The sequence below is a fragment of the Hyla sarda genome, chromosome 6 (genome assembly GCF_029499605.1).
Source record: "Hyla sarda isolate aHylSar1 chromosome 6, aHylSar1.hap1, whole genome shotgun sequence".
In the NCBI taxonomy this organism is placed as follows: Eukaryota; Metazoa; Chordata; class Amphibia; order Anura; family Hylidae; genus Hyla; species Hyla sarda.
The window spans coordinates 272,164,393-272,184,956 of record NC_079194.1 but is presented as its reverse complement, the minus strand read 5'-3'; the positions used below and the strand labels follow the sequence as shown (position 1 = coordinate 272,184,956).

General features: G+C 42.1%; 1 protein-coding gene across 2 annotated transcripts in view; it reads right to left on the bottom strand.

Annotated features, from left to right (window-relative positions):
• Positions 1 to 20,564, bottom strand: part of RELA (RELA proto-oncogene, NF-kB subunit) — a 55,965-nt gene that overhangs the window by 21,932 nt on the left and 13,469 nt on the right. For both annotated transcript variants that reach the window (XM_056527307.1, XM_056527306.1), the window contains exons 2-7: positions 15,192 to 15,230; positions 14,888 to 15,042; positions 7,896 to 8,044; positions 6,503 to 6,594; positions 6,203 to 6,334; positions 1,419 to 1,523 (exon numbers count right to left, since the gene is read on the bottom strand). In XM_056527307.1, coding sequence (XP_056383282.1) covers positions 1,419 to 1,523; positions 6,203 to 6,334; positions 6,503 to 6,594; positions 7,896 to 8,044; positions 14,888 to 15,042; positions 15,192 to 15,230 — 672 coding nt within the window. The remainder of the gene's footprint in view (positions 1 to 1,418; positions 1,524 to 6,202; positions 6,335 to 6,502; positions 6,595 to 7,895; positions 8,045 to 14,887; positions 15,043 to 15,191; positions 15,231 to 20,564) is intronic.

Genomic DNA, 20,564 nt, shown 5'->3' with positions numbered 1-20,564 from the left:
ACCCAATTTGTTTGTATGGGAGAGGTTTCTGTGTATGCTCCATGACCTGACCTGTGCAGTAATCATTGTGTAGGGAAAATGAGGCTGAGCTATAAACAATGGATATTGTAAATAGTATTAGTAACCCTATCTGCCATGAGGACACTGTAAATAATCTGTTACAAACTGTAAACTTTACAAAAGGATACACTCAATATCTTCTTTACTGGAATGCTAATTAGAATTATAGATTTTTTTATTTAATTTAACTGTGGATAGATGTTAAGAGGTGTTCATGGGAGAAAAAGCATCTAGTGGGTATTCCACTCATAGACAACTTATCCCCTATCCAAAGGATATGGGATATTATGTCTGATCGTGAGGGCTCCCTCCCCCTCCCATAGACCTGAATTGAGGGTGCGTGACGTCACGTCTCCAGTCCCAGAAACTCAGAGGTTTCCGAGACTGAAGCAGCAGCCAGGCACAGAATTGCGGGTGCTGCACCAAGATCACGGGTGGGTCCCAGCAGCGGGCCCCGAAAAGCAGATATCTTATCCCCCTATCCTTTGGATAGGGGATAAGATGTCTATGGGTGGAATACCCACTAGTTGCTGTTGTTTTACATGTGTGTTGGATATCCCATTAAGAGCCTCTGAGACCATTTCTATTAAAGGGGTATTGCAGAAATTTTTTTCATTTGACTGTGCTACAGGGGCTGTAAAGTTAATGTAGTTCGTTAATATAATGTTTGTACCTCTGTTTCAGGTGGTCTCGCCATTCATATTTTTTCCCCAAAGTTAATTTTCAACAGCAATGAAATTAGTGTTGTCTCAGGTTTTCCCAGGTTGCAGTGAGCCCCGAGACATTACATCACTAGTCAGGTGATGAAAGGGAACCTGTCTGCTTCAATGGATGGAGCGACCGCTGGGTTAGAAGGGAGATTATTCTGCAAGGAATTAGTTTTGTAACAGCTGGAGGCACTCTAGTAAGAAAACACTGGTCTATGGCATTGAAGGGACCACAGGTGTGTTTCACTGGGTGGGTGGCTGATCTGTGGAAGGGAGAAAAGGGACCACACACCTACAAACAAGTAATTATTGGACTTTTAGTTGAAGGGAGGAAACTCCAACAGGAAATAGCCAGCTCACAAAAAGACAGCCAAATCGTTATGGTAATAATAAAACTTAGCCCCAAGACAAGCACAGATCCTTCCTAAGCATGCCTAGCACTATTTGGTTTAGTAAAATGCTGGAACAAACTATTGTCAATTGAATCCATCAAATGCAGCTAGTCACAGTCATTTTCTTTGTTCTGCTCCTAAGATACAGCAGAAAAAGTTAAGTTCCTAACATAGATTTAAAGCAGCCCTTATAAGCTTAAATATGTACAACAGCAACACACAAATAGAAACATTAAATACATATATGAATATACAGTACCTTTCTGCACTTTATCACATAGCAAAAATATCTCATCCCCTCCCAAGCAACTTCCAGAATTCTTGTTTACTCTACAAATCTTCAGTTCAGCAGTGTTAGGTGCTCCTATAAGATCAAATAATAAAAATGCAAAACTAAGCAAATAAAAAAAAAAAGTTTAAAAAAATTGTTATACAATATCAATTATAGTTAATGGGGTATTCCAGAGTTTGGACAATGACATTTTTTATATTATTGCCATAAAATTTGCATTTTCTTAATATAATTTATTTAAAAATTGTTTGCTAAATATCAGTATACGACATAGTCCTCTAGGACATCAAAAGTAATGATTATCACAATTCATATTATCATTCTTATGTTCACTAAGCCAAAAATAAGTACTAAGTACTCTACTTGTAATCCTTGCTCACCAGAAAAGTGTAGAGCATACACTTCAATAAATGGATAAAATATTTTGTTAAACATTAAAACACGAGACTTCACAGACTGTATTTACCAACATACAATATGAAGCTTAGGGCCCAATATTAATACAGTAGTATGCACCATTATTTACACTACTATCATGTAGGGCTGGGCGGTATACCGGTTCATACCGAATACCGACATTTTTGTGCTGCACGATATGAATTTTAACCTATACCGCAATACCGGTTTGGCCCCTCCCCCTCAGGAATGAATGAATTAGCCCAGCGCTAGGCTATCCCCACATTGGGGAACTAATCATATGTTGCCCGCAAGCGCTGTTCTGCCCCCCAATTAATTATCAGCCCAGCGCTGTCCCCATCCCCATCCTCCTGTTTGTTGCAGCCGCCAGCGCTGACACTCTATACTAGTGGTCTTCAACCTGCAGACCTCCAGATGTTGCAAGACTACAACTCTCAGCATGCATGCTGGGAGTTGCAGTTTTGCAACATCTGGAGGTCGGCAGGTTGAAGCCCACTGCCCTATACTGTGCGGTATCCCTCTGCCCGGGCTGCAAAAAACAAAATAAGCTTTATCTTACCTCCCGTTGGTCAGGTACCGGCCTCATCTGCTTCCTAGGGAATGGAACGTTGGTCAGCCCATCACCGGCCGCAGCGACGTTCCGCCTCGGCCGCTGATAGGATGAGCCACACTGTCATGTAAGAAGCCGTCCAGAGCTCCTTACATGATAGTGGGCTCAGCCTATTAGCGGCCGAGGCGGAACATCGCTGCGGCCGGTGATAGGCTGACAGCTGTCCGACGTCGGAACATGTGTTAGTTTATTTTGTTTACCTTGTGTCAGCGCCGGCGGCTGCAACAAACAGCACGAGGTGGGCTGCGCTAGCGGGTGACGTGAGTATTTACCCCAATGTGGCTCGCTGGGCTGATAATTGGGGGGGGGGGGGGAAATACCGTTATATACTGTGGAACCGCCGAAAGTCACAAAAATACCACGATACACATATTTGGTCATACCGCCCAGCCCTACTATCATGTATGAAAAATGTCCAAAAAATATGATCTCACTATATTCACCATACCATAAATCAACCCGTTGCCCTACACTTTTGTGACAGTATGTATAATCATATATCAATCATGAATCTAATAAAAGTCACTAATGCTATATGGACAAATACTGGAATAGGATCATTAGAATAACCCAGAATAGTGTCCACCTACTTCACTGGACCTCTATCATAACATAAGAGTTAGTGCAATAATATGCATGGTGGCAAAATTACTCACATATTATATTGGTGCCCCACAACCCCAACAGTTACTGTTTCGGCGCCTTCCTCAGGTGGCTCTGATATGTCAGTCATCCCCTTCCCCTTATATGTAGCAGATATATTATTTGGGCAAAACTGTAATATCAACGTGCTAATGCTTGTTAAATAAATGATCTAAACTCCTGGAATTCATGATGATATAAAGCGCATGACACAAAACTGTGACAAATATAAAGTGACAGTGCATTACTATTGTATATTGGTACATACTGTCTGAAGTCTCATGGGTTTTAATGTTTAATAAAATTCTGTTTTATCCATCTATTGAAGTGTTTGCTAAATATGTAAAAACCTTTAAAAAGGAGTAGACTACAGAAAAGTATCTTGAGTCTGTTGTGCCCAGGCTGGAAAAAAAAAATTTTTTATATTAAAACTTTAACTCACCTTCCTCTGTTACGCCCTAGTGCCATTACAGCTGTTGGGTCTTTTTCCTTCTTCCGTGTGCATGGATCATCACACTGAGCTCAGCCTATCACCAGCCAAGGCGCGATATCTCTGCGATAGGTTGAGCGCAGTGTGACGATCCGTGCACACAGAAGGAGGAAGAAGACCAGAGGAATGAACAGCTGTAGTAGAGCTATTGGGGAACAGAGTAAAGTGAGTTAAAGTTTTTTTTTTCAGCCCGGGCACAACTGACTCAAAAAACCTTTTCAGTAGACTACTCATTTAATATTGAAATTGACAGCAGGTACACCCACACTAAACCCGATACACAGGGTTATAGTGCAGGTTGACCGATTACAATGAGGTATAAAATTACTCAGAACCATGGTTCAGTTCCAGAGATACTAGTTTAGCTTTGTGCATGGGAGGCGGAACACAGTATACCCGGCATTCCTGCCCCCATCACCTCAGTACAGATACAGTGGAGCAAAAAAATAATTTAGTCAGCCACCAATTGTGCAAGTTCTTCCCTTAAAAAGATGAGGGAGGCCTGTAATTTTCATTATAGGTATACCTCAACAAAATCACATTATCTGATTTTTATAGAATTTGCAAATTATGGTGGAAAATAAGTATTTGGTCAATAACAAGTTAATCTCAATACTTTGTTATATACCCTTTGTTGGCATTGACAGAGGTCAAACGTTCTCTGTAAGTCTTCACAAGGTTTTCACACACTGTTGCTGGTATTTTGGCCCATTCCTCCATGCAGAGTTCCTCTAGAGCAGTAATGCATTGGGTTGGTCTCTGGGCAACATAGACTTTCAACTCCCTCCAAAGGTTTTCTATGGGGTTAAAATCTGGAGACTGGCTAGGCCACTAGGCCACCTTGAAATGCTTCATACGAAGCCACTCCTTTGTTGCCCGGGCTGTGTGCTTTGGATCATGGTCATGCTGAAAGACCCAGCCACGTTTCATCTTCAATGACCTTGCTGACGGAAGGAGGTTTTCACTCAAAATCTCACGATACATTGCCCAAGTCATTCTTTCCATTCCTTTACACGGATCAGATGTCCTGGTCCCTTTGCATAAAACCAGCCCCAAAGCATGTTTCCACCCCCATGCATCTCAGCATTCTTTCTCCTACAAACACAAAGAGTTGAGTTTTTACCAAAATGTTCTACTTTGGTTTCATTTGACCATATGACATTCTCCCAATCTTCTTCTGGATCATCCAAATGCTCTCTAGCAAACTTCAGACGGGCCCGGACATGTACTGGCTTAAGCAGGGAGACATGTCTGGCACTGCATAATTTGAGTCCCTGGCGGCGTAGTGTGTTACTGATGGTAGCCTTTGTTACTTTGGTCCCAGCTCTCTGCAGGTCATTCACTAGATCCCCTGTGTGGTCCTGGGATTTTTGCTCACCACTCTAGTGATCATTTTGACACCACGGGGTGAGATCTTGCCTGGAGCCCCAGATCGAGGGAGATTATCAGTGGTCTTGCAGGTCCTCCATTTTCTAATAATTGCTTCCAGTTTATTTCTTCACACCAAGCAGCTTGCCTATTGCAGATTCAGTCTTCCCAGCTTGGTGCAGGTCTACAATTTTGTTTCTGGTGTCCTTCGACAGCTCTTTGGTCTTGGCAATAGTGGAGTTTGGAGCCTGACTGAACTTGTTATCAGTATAAAAGACACCTGTATACAAGCTCAAAACAGGTGGCATTAATACAGGTCACAAGAGGACAGAGGAGACTATTAAGCAAGATTTCTGGCTCTCACAGACCTGTAACTTCCTTGTTTGTAGGTTACCGAGGAATTTACCTATTAATTCATTAGAAATCCTACAATAAGCTTTCCTGTATTCTTTCCCCCCATTCTGTCTCATAGTTGAAGTGTACCTGTGATGAAAATTACAGGCCTCTCATCTTTTTATGTGGGAGAATGTGCACAATTTGTAGCTGACTAAATACTTTTTTGCCCCACTGCATGCCCAGAGGCTTATCAGTGCAAATGGTATAATACAACGGGTATTTCAAGAACAGGACTGGAAATTCAGTAAGCGATTACTCATTGTAATTCAGTTCACCTGCTCTAACCCTGTATATTGGATCTAGTGCCGCTGTAAGTTTTCCTTAATAGAAAAAAAAAAAGCCAGTAGGAGTAGTCTTTCATTTTGTCATCTGACCCTGGTCTGACCTAATAGTAGCAAATAATGGTTGGATTATTTCCCTGACAACACCAAAAAGTATGCACCTTTTCGCTCTTATCAAGAAAACGTGTCAAGGATAACGGTATCAATATTAAGTCTGTAATGATGGAAATAAGAATAAGATCAAGTTAGCACGTTACCTATCTGGTCAATACAAGACTCTGTCTTCCCTGTCCAAACAGTGGCTAGAGCCAAGCTACATGAATGGCTTGGCAAATCCATTTAGAAATGGAGTCAGTATAAAAATGTCCTAGATATTGCATCCCTTCTTAAATTCAGCATTTGAAACCACACACCTGACTAGGTGACCAATCTACATATTTCCATTCCGTGTAGGAAACAAATGTCATAAATCAGACCCCCTCAGTTACTGGATATAAAAAATAAAAGGGATTTCAAAAGATGTATCCTATAATAGAAAGTGACTTACTGTTATCATAAATGGGCTGAGAAACCACAAACTGAAGTGGAACGAGCACTCCGGTCTGATCACGAATGTAAACTTGAAAGCAAAGGCAGACTGTATTTAAGTCATAGTCAGACTTCAGCTCTTCAACAGAGACTAAAAAAAATAAAATAAAAAAAATAAATAAATAAAAAAAACAACATTATTATTATTATTATTATTATTATTATTATTATTATTATTATTAATAATATACTATTTAAAACAAAACTGTAAAATAAATAGGATCACAAGACAAGTGTATGTGGTACAATTATGCATTACCATTAAAAGGATTATTATTTGTCCGAATTCGTTGTGAGATAGCATCATCCACTTCCCTCTTTTTCACACATTGAATGCCCAAATTCTGAAAACTAATTAAAATACATTAACATACGGGAAAGAAGAATATGAAAAAAAAATCCATCTTGAAAGGATACAATATAACAGACTGTATTAAGGTCAAGTAAACCTAGCCTGTGATGGTGAGCAGAGATTAGATACCACAAGAGTGCATTCTATTTTACATTTAGTTTTCATTTTACATTTAAAAAAAATTAGTTGTTGGGTGAATTCAAAAAACAAAAAAAAACAACATTTGGGGCTTCTGCTTCTATGCAGTGTATTTTTCGGTAAAAATGACATTTCTAAAGAATGTTGTATTCTTGAAATTGTCCCTAAAAACACTTATTTTTCTGTATACAGTGATGTATGAGGGCCAATTTATTTTTTTTTTTTGCGCTGTGACCTGTAGTTTTTATTGGTACCATATTTGTTGTGATGGGATCAACCCCACTGAGGAGCGGGGATTTTTTTAAATTTTAGACACCACAATCAACATTGATCACTGCGTCAAAAGAGTTAATGCACGACATTGCCCGCATAGGTGATGGCCAGAATTAGCCAAAGGTCCTGGCAGCTGATAGACATGGACAATCCAGCTGTGACACACACTCAGCTCCTGAGCGTGCAACACGAACGGGAGCAGTCGCAGGGCATACATGTATGCCCTGTGTCCTTAAGGTGTTAAAAAGGCCTCTGAAAAATTAAAGAAGTATTCTGACTGGTGGGTTTAGGCAACTGCACAAATATTTCTCTACACAGGTATTTCCCTCATTCTGCGGGTAAACCTGATTAAGAAAAAGTCTGTGGTCTGGTTCCCAATTTATAACTCCTGTTGCCAATATGTAAATTTCCTGTTGTGCGCAATGGAGTCGAGAGCTGGCTTTCCATGTCTACTGGCCTCAGTCCCCTCTGCTGCATATTCTCTTCACTCTCCTGTCCGCATGACGGGAGAGCCTATTCCCACTTGAGCACTGCTGCCTCGCTACACCCAGACGTTGAGCTAGTTGTGCTAGCAGAGCACGGTGCTCACATAGGAATAGACTCTCTCCATCTTTCATCGTCCTGCGGCACCAGTCACATTGGTTGGCATTAAGTCACTAGTAATCCTAAGGCAACAAATGCAGTAGTTTGTTGGAAGTAGCTGACATAAACCTAGACACAACTACTGAATTCTCAGTTGTCATTTTGACCTGGTGCCTGGGATTTGTCGAGCCCTGCCCTATGGTATGTTCTAACATTATGGATGCTGCACCTGGAGAGACCCACAATATTAGAACATACCGTTGTTTGTGTCATTGGAGGATTGATAATTTAGAATGTCAATATTTACCTGTGAATATTACGATCGGGTGACAAGTCAGCCTCATAATAACCATCTTTGCAATCCTTTCCGACGAGTTCATGAGGATGTGGTTTATAGGGTGCATCTTTTGTAACCAAAGATATCCTTATACGGGCTGGTCCTTGGTAATTATTTATCTGTAAGTAAAAATTCATAAGAAAAAAATAAATAAAATCTATCATCTTTCTGCACTGATCACAGCACACATTACAACACATTTTAAGGAGGAGAATTTTGTTTTAAATGAATGTACAATGTTTATAATTTGGTTTAATCTACAGCCAGCATATTATAAAAAAGGACTCAAATTGATTTATATAGTTTAATAGGAAAAAGACCCTTCATAATAAATCTGAACCAGCATTCACTTTTAGCTTGAGTAGAGTGAGCAGTCCAGCTATCTCTGCGCACACACAGTGAAGAGAGAATATTTCATTTAACTCCTTAACGACCACGGACGTAATTGTACGTCCTGTTTGGCGGTACTTCGCGCACCAGGACCTACATTTACGTCCTGTGTATGACCGCGAGCATCAGAGAGGTGCTCGGGTCATACGCTGCATGTTCCGGCTGCTAGCAGCAGCCGGGGATCTGCCGGTAACTGAGGCATCTGCTGCAATGCACACGTTTAAATAGATGATCAGATCGCCTGCAGCGCTGCCGCGGCAATCCGATCATCTGTAATGACGGACGGAGGTCCCCTTACCTGCCTCTGTCCGTCTCCTGCTCTGGTGTGAGATCGAGCAGACCAGAGCAGAAGATAGCCGATAGCACTGAACAGTATTGGCAATCAAATGATTGCTATAGATGGTCCCCTATGGGGACATAAAAAGTGTAAAGAAAAAAAGGAAAAAAAAAAAATTGAAAAATGTGAAAAATCCCCTCCCAATAAAAGTGAAAATTGTCAGTTTTACCCATTTTACCCCCAAAAGCGTAAAATATAAACATATTTGGTATTGCCGAATGCGTAAATGTCCAAACTATCAAAATATAATTTTAATGATCCCGTACGGTGAACGGCGTAAACGTAAAAAGTCCAAAAATGCTGCTTTTTTTGTCACATTTTATTCCCAAAAAAATAAAAAAAATGATCTAAAAGTTTTATACATGCAAATGTAGAATCGATAAAAAGTACAGATGACGGCGCAAAAAATGAGCCCTCATACCGCCCTATACACGGAAAAATGAAAACGTTATAGGTGGTCAAAATAGGGCAATTTTAGATTACTGATTTTGTACAAAAAGTTAGATTTTTTTTAAGCGGTACAAAAATATAAAAGTATCTAGCCATGGGTATCATTTTAATCGTATTGACCCACAGAATAAAGAACACATGTAATTTTTACTGTAAATTGTACAGTGTGAAAATGAAACCCTCCAAAATGTGCAAAATTGTGGTTTTCATTTAAATTTCCTCCATAACAAAAAATATTTTTTGGGTTCGCTGTACATTTTATGTTAAAAATGAGAGGTTTCATTACAAACTACATTTGGTCCCGCAAAAAAAAAAAAAAAAAAAAACAAGATCTTATATGGGTCTGTAGATTGAAATATAAAAGTTTTGGATTTTAGAAGGAGAGGAGGAAAAAACGAAAACTCTAAAATAAAATTGGCCTAGTCCTTAAGGTTAAAACGGGCTTGGTCCTTAAGGGGTTAATAAGTTAGAAGTAACATTAAAACTATTTTTGAAAAATACTCAATCCATTTGGCTCTTCATATATAACATGCTGCAAAAAAAAAAAAAAATAAGGATCTTGGGTTGTCATGCCCTCTGTATGTAGTGGAGTGTTTACCAACCAGGGTGCGTCCAGCTGTTGCAAAACTACAATTCCCAGCATGCCTGGGGAGCAAAAGGCTGAGCATGGCAGCCAATATGCACAGAAACAGCAGACTACCACAGGTTAGGTAGACATGGTGCAGTTCGATTCTCTTTTTCCATCTATTTCTAGTACTGACATAGCCAAAGTTGTTAGTACCCTTTGGTTAAAGTCAGAAAAACCCACAATGCTCCATTAAATAACTTGAAATAAACAAAAGTTAAAAAAAAAAAAAAAAAAACACATACTGAAATGTAAGTGATGAAAATCAGACATTGCTATTGAATTGTGGGTCAACTGAAACATTTTGAAAAACGAAATAATTAAATGGTCCTGGACAAAAATGATGGTACCCCCCAAAAAAACATAGGAAATAAATTGACAGGGACAGGGACATAGGCCGGCCGACTGATACGTGTTTAGAGACACCTATTTAAATAGTCAAAAGTAGTCACTGTGCTGTCAGGTATTATGGCCTGTACCACACAGAACATGGACCAGAGAGTTGTCTCAGGAGATTACAAAGAAGATTATAGACAAAAGTTAAAAGAAAAGAATATAAACCCTTCTCCCAACACTTTGATGTTCCTGTGACTACAGCTGCAAATAATTTTCAAAAGTATAAGGGTCACTAGACTAAATAACCTTCCTGGACATGGACGCAAGATGAAAAGGCTAAGGCTGTTTCCTCTCAGTCAGTGATTAGGAGAGCGGCGCTGTGACATACATCCTGCAGAGGCTACTCTCTGCAGCACCTGGAAGAAGAAGACACATTGGCCTCCAGACAGAGCGCTTTGACAAGGGAGACCTGCGGGGAGCCACAAAAGGTACTGTGACAGTGTGGAAAGGAAAGGGTGTATTTCCTTAGCTAACCCTGGAGAAACCTCCACCTGTGGCCTAATTAATGAGTTAGCAGAAAGGGGAAGTGTGCTTAAAAAGGAAGACCGACAGAATAGTTGGGGATCTCACTAAAAAGACAGCAAGATGGTTGTAGGGGAGAGGCAGGGGTCCTGGTGAGGAACACACAGCCCGAGCTGTGAGTATCCCCAAAGACTGATGTGGACAAGTTACTCAGCAAGAGGTTGCAAATGCTGTGAACAGTGAGTAGAAGGTTGCAGGAGGCATACGTTTAACTGGCCAGGAAAAAAAAACACCAATTGCTAGGGCATGCTGGATTGTTTAGTTTGTGACTAGATGGTCTAGGGTTTTGTTTGGTTCCTGTCTTTGTTTTTATTTATCCTGCAACCTGTCTAATAAAGCTGGCAAGGGGCCAGACTTGCATAAAGTACTATGACGGTTTATTGTGATTGAAGTATAAAACGTGTCCTGTGGCTGTGTCAAGGACGATCCCAGAGCTATCCCCAGGGAGAAATCCTTGCAGTACGTATAAGCCGTTTTCAATTTTAATAGCAAGCCTCTGCCCATAGGTAGGGGGGAGAACCCCCCCCACCCCCCCCCCCCCCCAGACTGCAGGTTAACAGTAGCATTTCAGAAGCACTTCTTGCATGTGACTAAGCGCAAAAAGTTTTACCCTCAGAGGCTTACCCCACTCTAGTACCACATCTAACAAATGGGTAATGGCTACTCCTTTACCCACAAGTACTTAGAATCTTAAAGGGGTTATCCAGGAAAAGAACCTGAAAGTAAGCTATTTACACAACTACATGAACACTTGCCCGTCTCCAGCACTCCCATAAAGATGCATGGAGGGGTGTGTCGACCTTGCTCCATGCACAGGTAAAGTCGAGGCGCCGTTTGGGAGACCACTTATTAATTTATTTATTTATTTTTTACTATCAACTGGTGCCACAAAAGTTAAACTGATTTGTAAATTAAAAAACTTAAAATTAGGTGCAGCTCACAACAGAAGGACCGAGGCAGTCAAAGCTAAAGCCGGACCCCACCGGCAACAATAATAAATAACAATGAAAATCTATAGCTTATGCCTCTAGGACCTCACCAATGGTGCATAATGGTGTGGGCAATAATAGATATAACCGCGTTTGCTCAGAGATTGTTTTATAATTCAGATTATAAAAATTATGTAAAACAATGACAAATAACACATTGGCACTATCTAAAGAAAATCCCACTGGGCCCTAGTGGAATATCCAAAATAGAATATAAAAAAATAAATAAATTTAAAACTGTGTCAGATATTCCGTGTTCAATCCCTATTACCCTCTTTTCCCTTTTGTGCTATTATCTGTTTTCCACCATTGCACATTTTTTATATACATACTTTTGTACACAATTTTTATTTCATATATTTTATTTTTAATTTCATTTTTATTTATTTTCATTTATCTAATTTTATGTTATTTTTACATTTTTCCTACATTACATTCCTACTTTATTTTTATATTTTTTCTACATACCATTCTTTACCTTTTTTTCATTTCTATTACAAGCACTCATTTTTTTCATTTATCTATGTCCCTGAATGTGTCTATTTAGTATAACAGTTTTTTACTGTTCTGTTCACAGTGAATCCATGTTTATCAGTTGTAGTTAATTGATCTATCGTTTATTTTACATTGTTCCACTGTAAGCAACATGATCGATACCAGAGTTAATAGGGTGTGAATAACGTCCTATTTTATTATCCGATTTTTTAATTGTCAAAGAGCTGCTCCACTCCATTATTTTGCTAGACCTAAGAGTCAATCCATTATAATCCAAAGACCGTGCTTTCTTAATTGTCATTAACCACCATCAGGTGTAAATTTATTACAAAAACAGAGTTACTATTAAATTTTATCATATACACATTTCTACTGAGGAAGGGGTCGCAGGTTCATGTTTCCCACCACCCAGAAACGCGTTTAGGAATTTGGCACTGTTCACACAGCCATCATCAGTGTCCATCTGCAAACACATATGTTTTTGGCAACAGAAGAGTTAAACCAGTCTTATTCCGCCTTGCCTGGCTGCAACTTTACTATCTATTACATCGCACAGCCTCACCTCCTGCTTCCACGTGGGACGCCATCCCCGGACCTTCTACCGCTCCCGGCGTACCATCACCGCCAGACCCGTTGTCACTCCCGAGCAGACTGACACTCCTGCCGGAGTGCCAGACCAGTGCCATCTGTAGTAAGCCGGCCAGCGAACGAGGTCCCCAGCACTGAAATCTGCTGTATGCTCCTCCGCCATCGGAGCCCACGGTACGCAACATCTATTTGCGCCCCCCTGCCAACGGGGCTGCTAAGGGAGACGTATTAACCTGTGCCCCACTCCATCATATTGGGGCATATGAGGAACACAAGGCTGCGATTCATTCACCAAAATCTATCAAGCCAGAAGCAGTGGTGAGAGATACTCTGTATCATCCATTCATTTTTTGATCAATGACTTTTTGTTACATTTGACTTTGTTAAAAAATTATTTTGCCACAAAACCAGATATCCATCTACACCTTTTGCGGATTTTATTTTTATTATTTTTTTATCTGCAGACTCATGGACTCATTAGAACACTAATTCATTTTTATATTTATTATTTATTTTTTATATTCTATTTTGGATATCCCACTAGGGCCCAGTGGGATTTTCTTTAGATAGTGCCAATGTGTTATTTGTCATTGTTTTACATATTTTTATAATCTGAATTAAAAAAAACAATCTCTGAGCAAACGCTGTTATATCTATTATTGCCCACACCATTATGCACCATTGGTGAGGTCCTAGAGGCATAAGCTATAGATTTTCATTGATTTGTAAATTACTTCTATTTAAAAATCTTAATCCTTCCAGGGTTGTTGCAAGGATTTTTACCATCCTAGGCAAAAGCTAATCTTTCCACCCCCTTGACTCCGCCCATTGGCTACACCCATTACTACAACCTTACTACTGTGGTAACCCACCGTAACAAACCTTCTCATGTAATCTCCTTACTACTGGCGTGACACTTTATAACTAAACTCCTCCTCATGTAATTACCATACTATTCGGATGACAAGCTGTAACATACATACATACCGTATATACTCGAGTATAAGCCGAGTTTTTCAGCACGATTTTTCGTGCTGAAAACGCCCCCCCCCCCCCCCCCCCCCCTCGGCTTCTACTCGAGTGAACTCTCCGCCTGTCAATCTCTTGTCAGCGGTCTTCAACCTGCGGACCTCCAGATGTTGCAAAACTACAACTGGCAGCATGACCGGACAGCCATCGGCTGTCCGGGCATGCTGGGTGTTGTAGTTTTGAAACCTCTGGAGGGCCACAGGTTGAAGACCACTGCGGCCTTAGTCTTCATCCAGGCCCCCCCTTCCCCCTTTTGTTTTGTACTCCCCTCCCCTCTCAGTTAGGGTGAGCTGGTCCGGGCCATCTATGCTGCAGGGACCGTCGGGTGGGGATGGTTAGTAGTTTGCGGGCTGTCCATTTTCACTGGGGGGGGGGGGGGGCCCTCTTCTCCGCTCTGGGCCCAGCCCCGGACTAGTGACATTGCCTTGGCAACGCAAGCAAACGTCACGTCGTCGTCAAGCCAAAGTGTGTCGTCGTCAAGCCAACCTCACAAAGCGCGGAGAAGAGGGCCCGAAGCGCTGAAAAGAGGGCCCCCAGGTGAAAATGGACAGCCCGCAATGACTAACCATCCCCACCGGACGGTCCCTGCAGCACAGATGGCCCAGACCAGCTCACCCTAACTTCCCGCCGAGGGGAGGAGAGTACAAAACAAAAAGGGGGAGGGGGGGGGGGGCTGGATTATGACTAGGGCTGCAGTGGTCTTCAACCTGCGGACCTCCAGAGGTTTCAAAACTATAACTTCCAGCAATACAAGGCAGTGATGGCTTTCTTTAATAATGGTGACTAGCTAGCCTCCATGAAGGCTGGGCAAATGCCATCAGTTGTCTAGAGAAAATAGAATCCACTAGTTTAATGATTGCTTGACAAATCTACTTGGGCAGCTCTAATTTGATGTTACACTGAGTTCACAGAGCCATCAGCAGAAAGTAACAGGCTGGCATTTAACGGTGTGGGGTAAGTGCATGGGTAAACTGCTTTAAGCCACATATTAACACAGTAAACACCAGCATGGAACCACTACACAATATCAGCTATGTAACACTATATTGCCCTTGTAGTAGTGTCTCCAGAGGATCCACTAGTTGGACCCTACTTTTAAGTGCATAATAAGATTTGAGAAGTAATAAAAATTAGTACTGACCTTAATAGTGGGATGTGTTTTAGTTGTGTCTGTACTCCGCTCTCCAGGAATGCTTCCAGCAGAACGCCCCTCACACTTGTATCGAAATCTCATACCACGCTGCTTTGGCTGTTCAATGATCTCCACATAGGGAACGGAAGGAGGCACACTTTGGCCTGCATAGAGATTAAAGAAAAAAAAAAAAAAAGACATAAGGACCCTTCATATTTAAAGAGAAGACACACAAATGTATGAGGGAGGATAAGAAAACCAAGATAAAGAGAGAGAAAAACTAAACACTTCAAGACGAATAATATTTACTTACTTGAAACAATCCAGTCTTTTGTAAAAGAATTTAACAGATCTAAAAGAAAAAAAAAAAAAAAAAGTGTGAAAACCACTGAATTAAATAAATACTGTATGACAGACAGCACACAACAGTACAGAAATACAACGTTTTAAAATGTCAAGTACACATTATCTTTTCCAGGACCAAGCTTTATTTAAAAAAGATGGTAAATTAATTTTTTCTTTTTTTTGGGGGGGCACACATGTGGTACCAAATCAGAACCATTTAACCTGTATATTACAAATCCAAACGTGTACTTTGAATCTTAACAAAAGGTCTATTTTTTTTCTTTCTACTTCATCTCCTGGATTTAGGTCAAATCACCCCTGTATGGAATTTTATTGTAGGCATAAGGTCTGATTAGGAAAGGACTATGGAGACAAGCAAGTGACAGGTAGCTGGGATAATGATATATGAAGGAAACTTACTGTATTTGTATCCCAGGGCTAAACTCATCATTCAATTTGAATTAATTTAACCCCTTAACGACCGTGGACGTAAATGTATGTCCAGGAGCGGCGGTACTTCGCGCACCAGGATGTACATTTGCGTCATGTACATGATCGCGAGCATTGGAGCGATGCTCGGGTCATGTGTGGCAGGTCCCGGCTGCTGATAGCAGCCAGGGACCCGTCAGTAATGGCCAACATCCGCGGTTGCGTGTATAACCCCTCAGATGCCGCGATCAATACAGATCACTGCATCTGCGGCAGCATGGCTACATTTTCAGCTAATCTGATCAGCCGCAGGGATCAGATCAGTTAACATGGAGGCCGGAGGTCCTCATCTGCCTCCTCTGCCTTCCCAGCTTCTTCTGCTCTGGTGCGAGATCGAGCAGAAGATAGCCCATAACACTGGTCAGTGCTATGCCCTATGCATAGCACTGAATAGTATTAGCAATCAACTGATTGCTATAAATAGTCCCATATGGGGACTATTAAAGAGTTAAAATTAAATCCCCTCCCCCAATAAAAAAAGTGTAAAATGTCCCTCCCCCCCCCCCCCATTTTACCCCCAAAAAGAATAAAAAAATTATTAAACATTTGGTATTGCAGTGTGCGTAAAGGTCTGAACTATTAAAATATAATGTTAATGATCCTGTAAGCTGAACTGCATGAAGTATAAAAAAAAGTTTTATACACACAGATATGGTATCAATAAACAGTACAGATCACAGTGCAAAAAATGAGCCCTCATACCACCGCTTATACGGAAAAATGAAAACGTTATAGGTCTTCAAAATAGAGGGATTTTAACCCCTTAAGGACCCTTGACGTACGCGTACTTCATGACACCCTGGTACTTAAGGACTCATGATGTACGCGTACGTCATGGACAATTCCGGCCCCCGCTGCGCACCGGGTGGGGATCGGACTGGGATGCCTGCTGAAATCATTCAGCAGGCATCCCGTGCAAAGGCCCAGGGGGGGGTCATCACCCCCCCCCCCATGTCGGCTATCGCGGCAAATGGCAAGTAAATTCACACTTGCGATTTGCACGATTACGAGTCTATGGTGACCCGGAATAGAAGGGGGATCGCGGATGTCCATGACACCAACAACCCCCTGAAGAGATAGGAGTGAGGTGGCAGGGGTGCCACCCCTCCTATCCCTGCTATTTGTGGTCTAGACGCGACCACCAATAGCAGATCGGGGGCGGGGGTTTACTTTAGTTTTCCCCGTCCTGCCCACCCACAATAGGCGGGGCAGGACGGGGAAATCCGACAGGGATCGGCGCCGAAGATCCACTTACCGATCCGGAGGCTGCGGGCGACGGAGATTGGCGGGCGGCGACGTCGTGAGGCTGGATCCGACAGAAGCCGGTGAGTTGCCTAGCAACATCTGGAGGGTACAGTCTGAGACCAGTAGATAGTGGTCTCTAACTGTAGCCCTCCAGATGTTGCAAAACTACAACTCCCAGCATGCCCAGACAGCTGTTTGGGCATGCTGGAATATGTAGTTTTGCAACAGCTGGAGGGCTACAGTTTGAAACCACTATATAGTGGTCCCTAAACTGTAGCCCTCCAGATCTTGCAAAACTACAACTCCTAGCATGCCCAAACAGCTTTTTGCTGTCCGGGCATACTGGGATTTGTAGTTTTGCAACAGCTGGAGGACCACAGTTTGGAGATCACTTTGCAGTGGTCTCTAAAACTGTAGCCCTCCAGATGTTGCAAAACTGCAAATCTCAGAATGCCCAAACAGCTGTCTCGGCATGCTGGGAGTTGTAGTTGCGTACCTCCAGCTGTTGCATAACTACATCTCCAAGCATGCCCTTTGGTGATCAGTACATGCTGGGAGTTGTAGTTTTGCAACAGCTGGAAGCACACTAGTTGGAAAATACCGAGTTAGATAACAGAACCTAACTGAAGGTTTTCCAACCAGTGTGCCTTCAGCTGTTGCAAAACTACAACTCCCAGCATGCACGGTCTGTCAGTATATGCTGGGAGTTGTAGTTTTGAAACAGCTGGAGGTTTGCCCCCCCAGGTGAACGTACAGGGTACGTTCACACGGGCAGGTTTACAGTAAGTTTTTTTTGCTTCGTTTGGGCTGCGGCAAATTTTTTGCCGCAGCGCAAACTCCTAGCGGGAAACTTACTGTAACCCGCCAGTGCAAATGTACCCTAAAAACACTACACTACACATAATAAAGGGTAAAACACAACATATACACCCCTTACACTGTCCCCCCAATAAAAATTAAAAACGTATTGTACGGCAGTGTTTCCAAAACGGAGCCTCTAGCTGTTGCAAAACAACAACTACCAGCATTTCTGGACAGCCAATGAATGTCCAGGCATGCTGGGAGTTTAGCAACAGCTGGAGGCACCCTGTTTGGGAATCACTGGCGTAGAATATCCCTATGCAATCCCCAATTTAGTCCTCAAATGCGCATGGCGCTCTCACTTCAGAGCCCTGTTGTATTTCAAGGAAACAGGCTAGGGCCACATATGGGGGTATCTTCGTGCTCGGGAGAAATTGCACTACAAATTTTGGGGGGGGCTTTTTCTCATTTTACCCCTTATGAAAAGGAAAAGTTGGGGGCTACACCAGCTGGTTAGTGTAAAAAAATAAAAAAAAAATTACACTAACATGCTGGTGTTGCCCCATACTTTTTATTTTCACAAGCGTTAAAAGGAAAAAAAAAAAAAAGACCCCCAAAATATGTAACGCAATTTCTCCTGAGTACGGAAATACCCCATATGTAGGCGTAAAATGCTCTGCGGGCGCACAACAAGGCTCAGGAGTGAGAGCACACCATGTACATTTGAGGCCTAAATTGGTGATTTGCACAGGGGTGGCCGATTTTACAGCGGTTCTGACAAACGCAAAAAAATATCCACATGTAACCCCATTTTGGAAACTACACCCCTTACAGAATGTAATAAGGGGTACAGTGAGCATTTACGCCCCACAGGTATCTTACATTTTTCATTTTCACATACCACTGTTCCTAAAATCTGTCATTTTTCATTTGCACAGCCCACTGTTCCAAAGATCTGTCAAACGCCAGTGGGGTGTAAATACTCACTGCACCCCTTATTAAATTCTGTGAGGGGTGTAGTTTCCAAAATAGGGTCACATGTGGGGGGGTCCACTGTTCTGGCACCACGGGGGGCTTTGTAAACGCACATGGCCCCTGACTTCCATTCCAAACTATTTTTTCCCAAAAGTTTAATGGCGCTCCTTCTCTTATGAGCATTGTAGTGCGCCAGCAGAGCACTTGACGTCCACATATGGGGTATTTCCATACTCAGAAGAGATGGGGTTTCACATTATGGGGGGCATGTTGTCCTATTACCCCTTGTAAAAATTGTAAATTTGAGGGAAAACTAGCATTTTAGTGGAAAAAAAATAAAATCATTTACACATCAAACTTTCACGAAAAGTCGTCAAACACCTGTGGGGTGTTTAAGGCTCACTGGACCCCTTGTTATGTGCCTTGAGGGGTGTAGTTTCCAAAATAGTATGCCATGTGGGTTTTTTTTTTTTTTTTGCTGTTCTGGCACCATAGGGGCTTCCTAAATGTGACATGCCCCCCAAAAACCATTTCAGAAAAACTCACTCTCCAAAATCCCACTGTCGCTCCTTCCCTTTTGAGCCCTCTACTGCGCCCGCCGAACACTTGACATACACATGAGGTATTTCCTTACTCGAGAGAAATTGGGTTACACATTTTAGGAAGATTTCTCTCCTTTTACCCCTTGTAAAAATTCAATAACTGGGTCTACAAGAACATGAGAGTGTAAAAAAATGAAGATTTTGAATTTTCTCCTTCAATTTGCTGCTATTCCTGTGAAACACCTAAAGGGTTAAACCTTTTGAATGTCATTTTGAATACTTTGAGGAGTGCAGTTTTTATAATGGGGTCATGTGTGAGGTATTTCTAATAAGAAGGCCCTTCAAATCCACTTCAAAACAGAACTGGTCCCTGAAAAATTTCGATTTTGTAAATTTTGTGAAAAATTGGAAAATTGCTGTTATACTTTGAAGCCCTCTGATGTCTTCCAAAAGTAACAACATGTCAAATTTATGATGGAAAAATAAAGTAGACATATTGTATATGTGAATCAATATATAATTTATTTGGAATATTCATTGTCCTTATTAGCAGAGAGCTTCAAAGCTAAAAATTTCAATTTTTTCATAAAATTTAGGAATTCTTCACTAAGAAATGATGCAAGTATCGACAAAATTTTACCACTAACATAAAGTAGAATATGTCACGAAAAAACAATCTTGGAATCAGAATGAAAGGTAAAAGCATCCCAGAGTTATTAATGTTTTAAAGGACAGTGGTCAGATGTGCAAAAAATGGCCGTGTACTACAGTGAAAATTGGCTGGGTCCTTAACCTCTTAAGGACGCAGGGCGTATGGATACGCCCTGCATCCCGAGTCCTTAAGGACGCAGGGCGTATCCATACGCCCGTGGGAATTCCTGTCCCCACCGCTAGCCGGTTGGGGACCGGAGCCGGATGCCTGCTGAAATTGTTCAGCAGGCATCCCGGCATATCGCCCAGGGGGGTCATTATGCCCCCCCATGTCGGCGATCGCCGCAGATCGCTGGACAATTCAGTCCAGCGATCTGCGGCGATTCCGGGTCAATCGGGTCTCCAGTGACCCGGAATTACTGGCTGTTCGGGGCCGTCTCCGACGGCCCCGAACAGCCAGAGCCAGCAGGGGTGAGGTGGCACTGGTGCCACCTCACGATCGCCCTGATTCGTCGGCCGGATTACCGGCCGACCAATCAGGGCGCCTGCTGCGGGTGTCACTCCCGCACCCGCTCCGCCCCTCTTCCGGAGAGCGGGTGCGGGAAGACGACCCCCGGTGCTGGGGACCCCGATCCCCG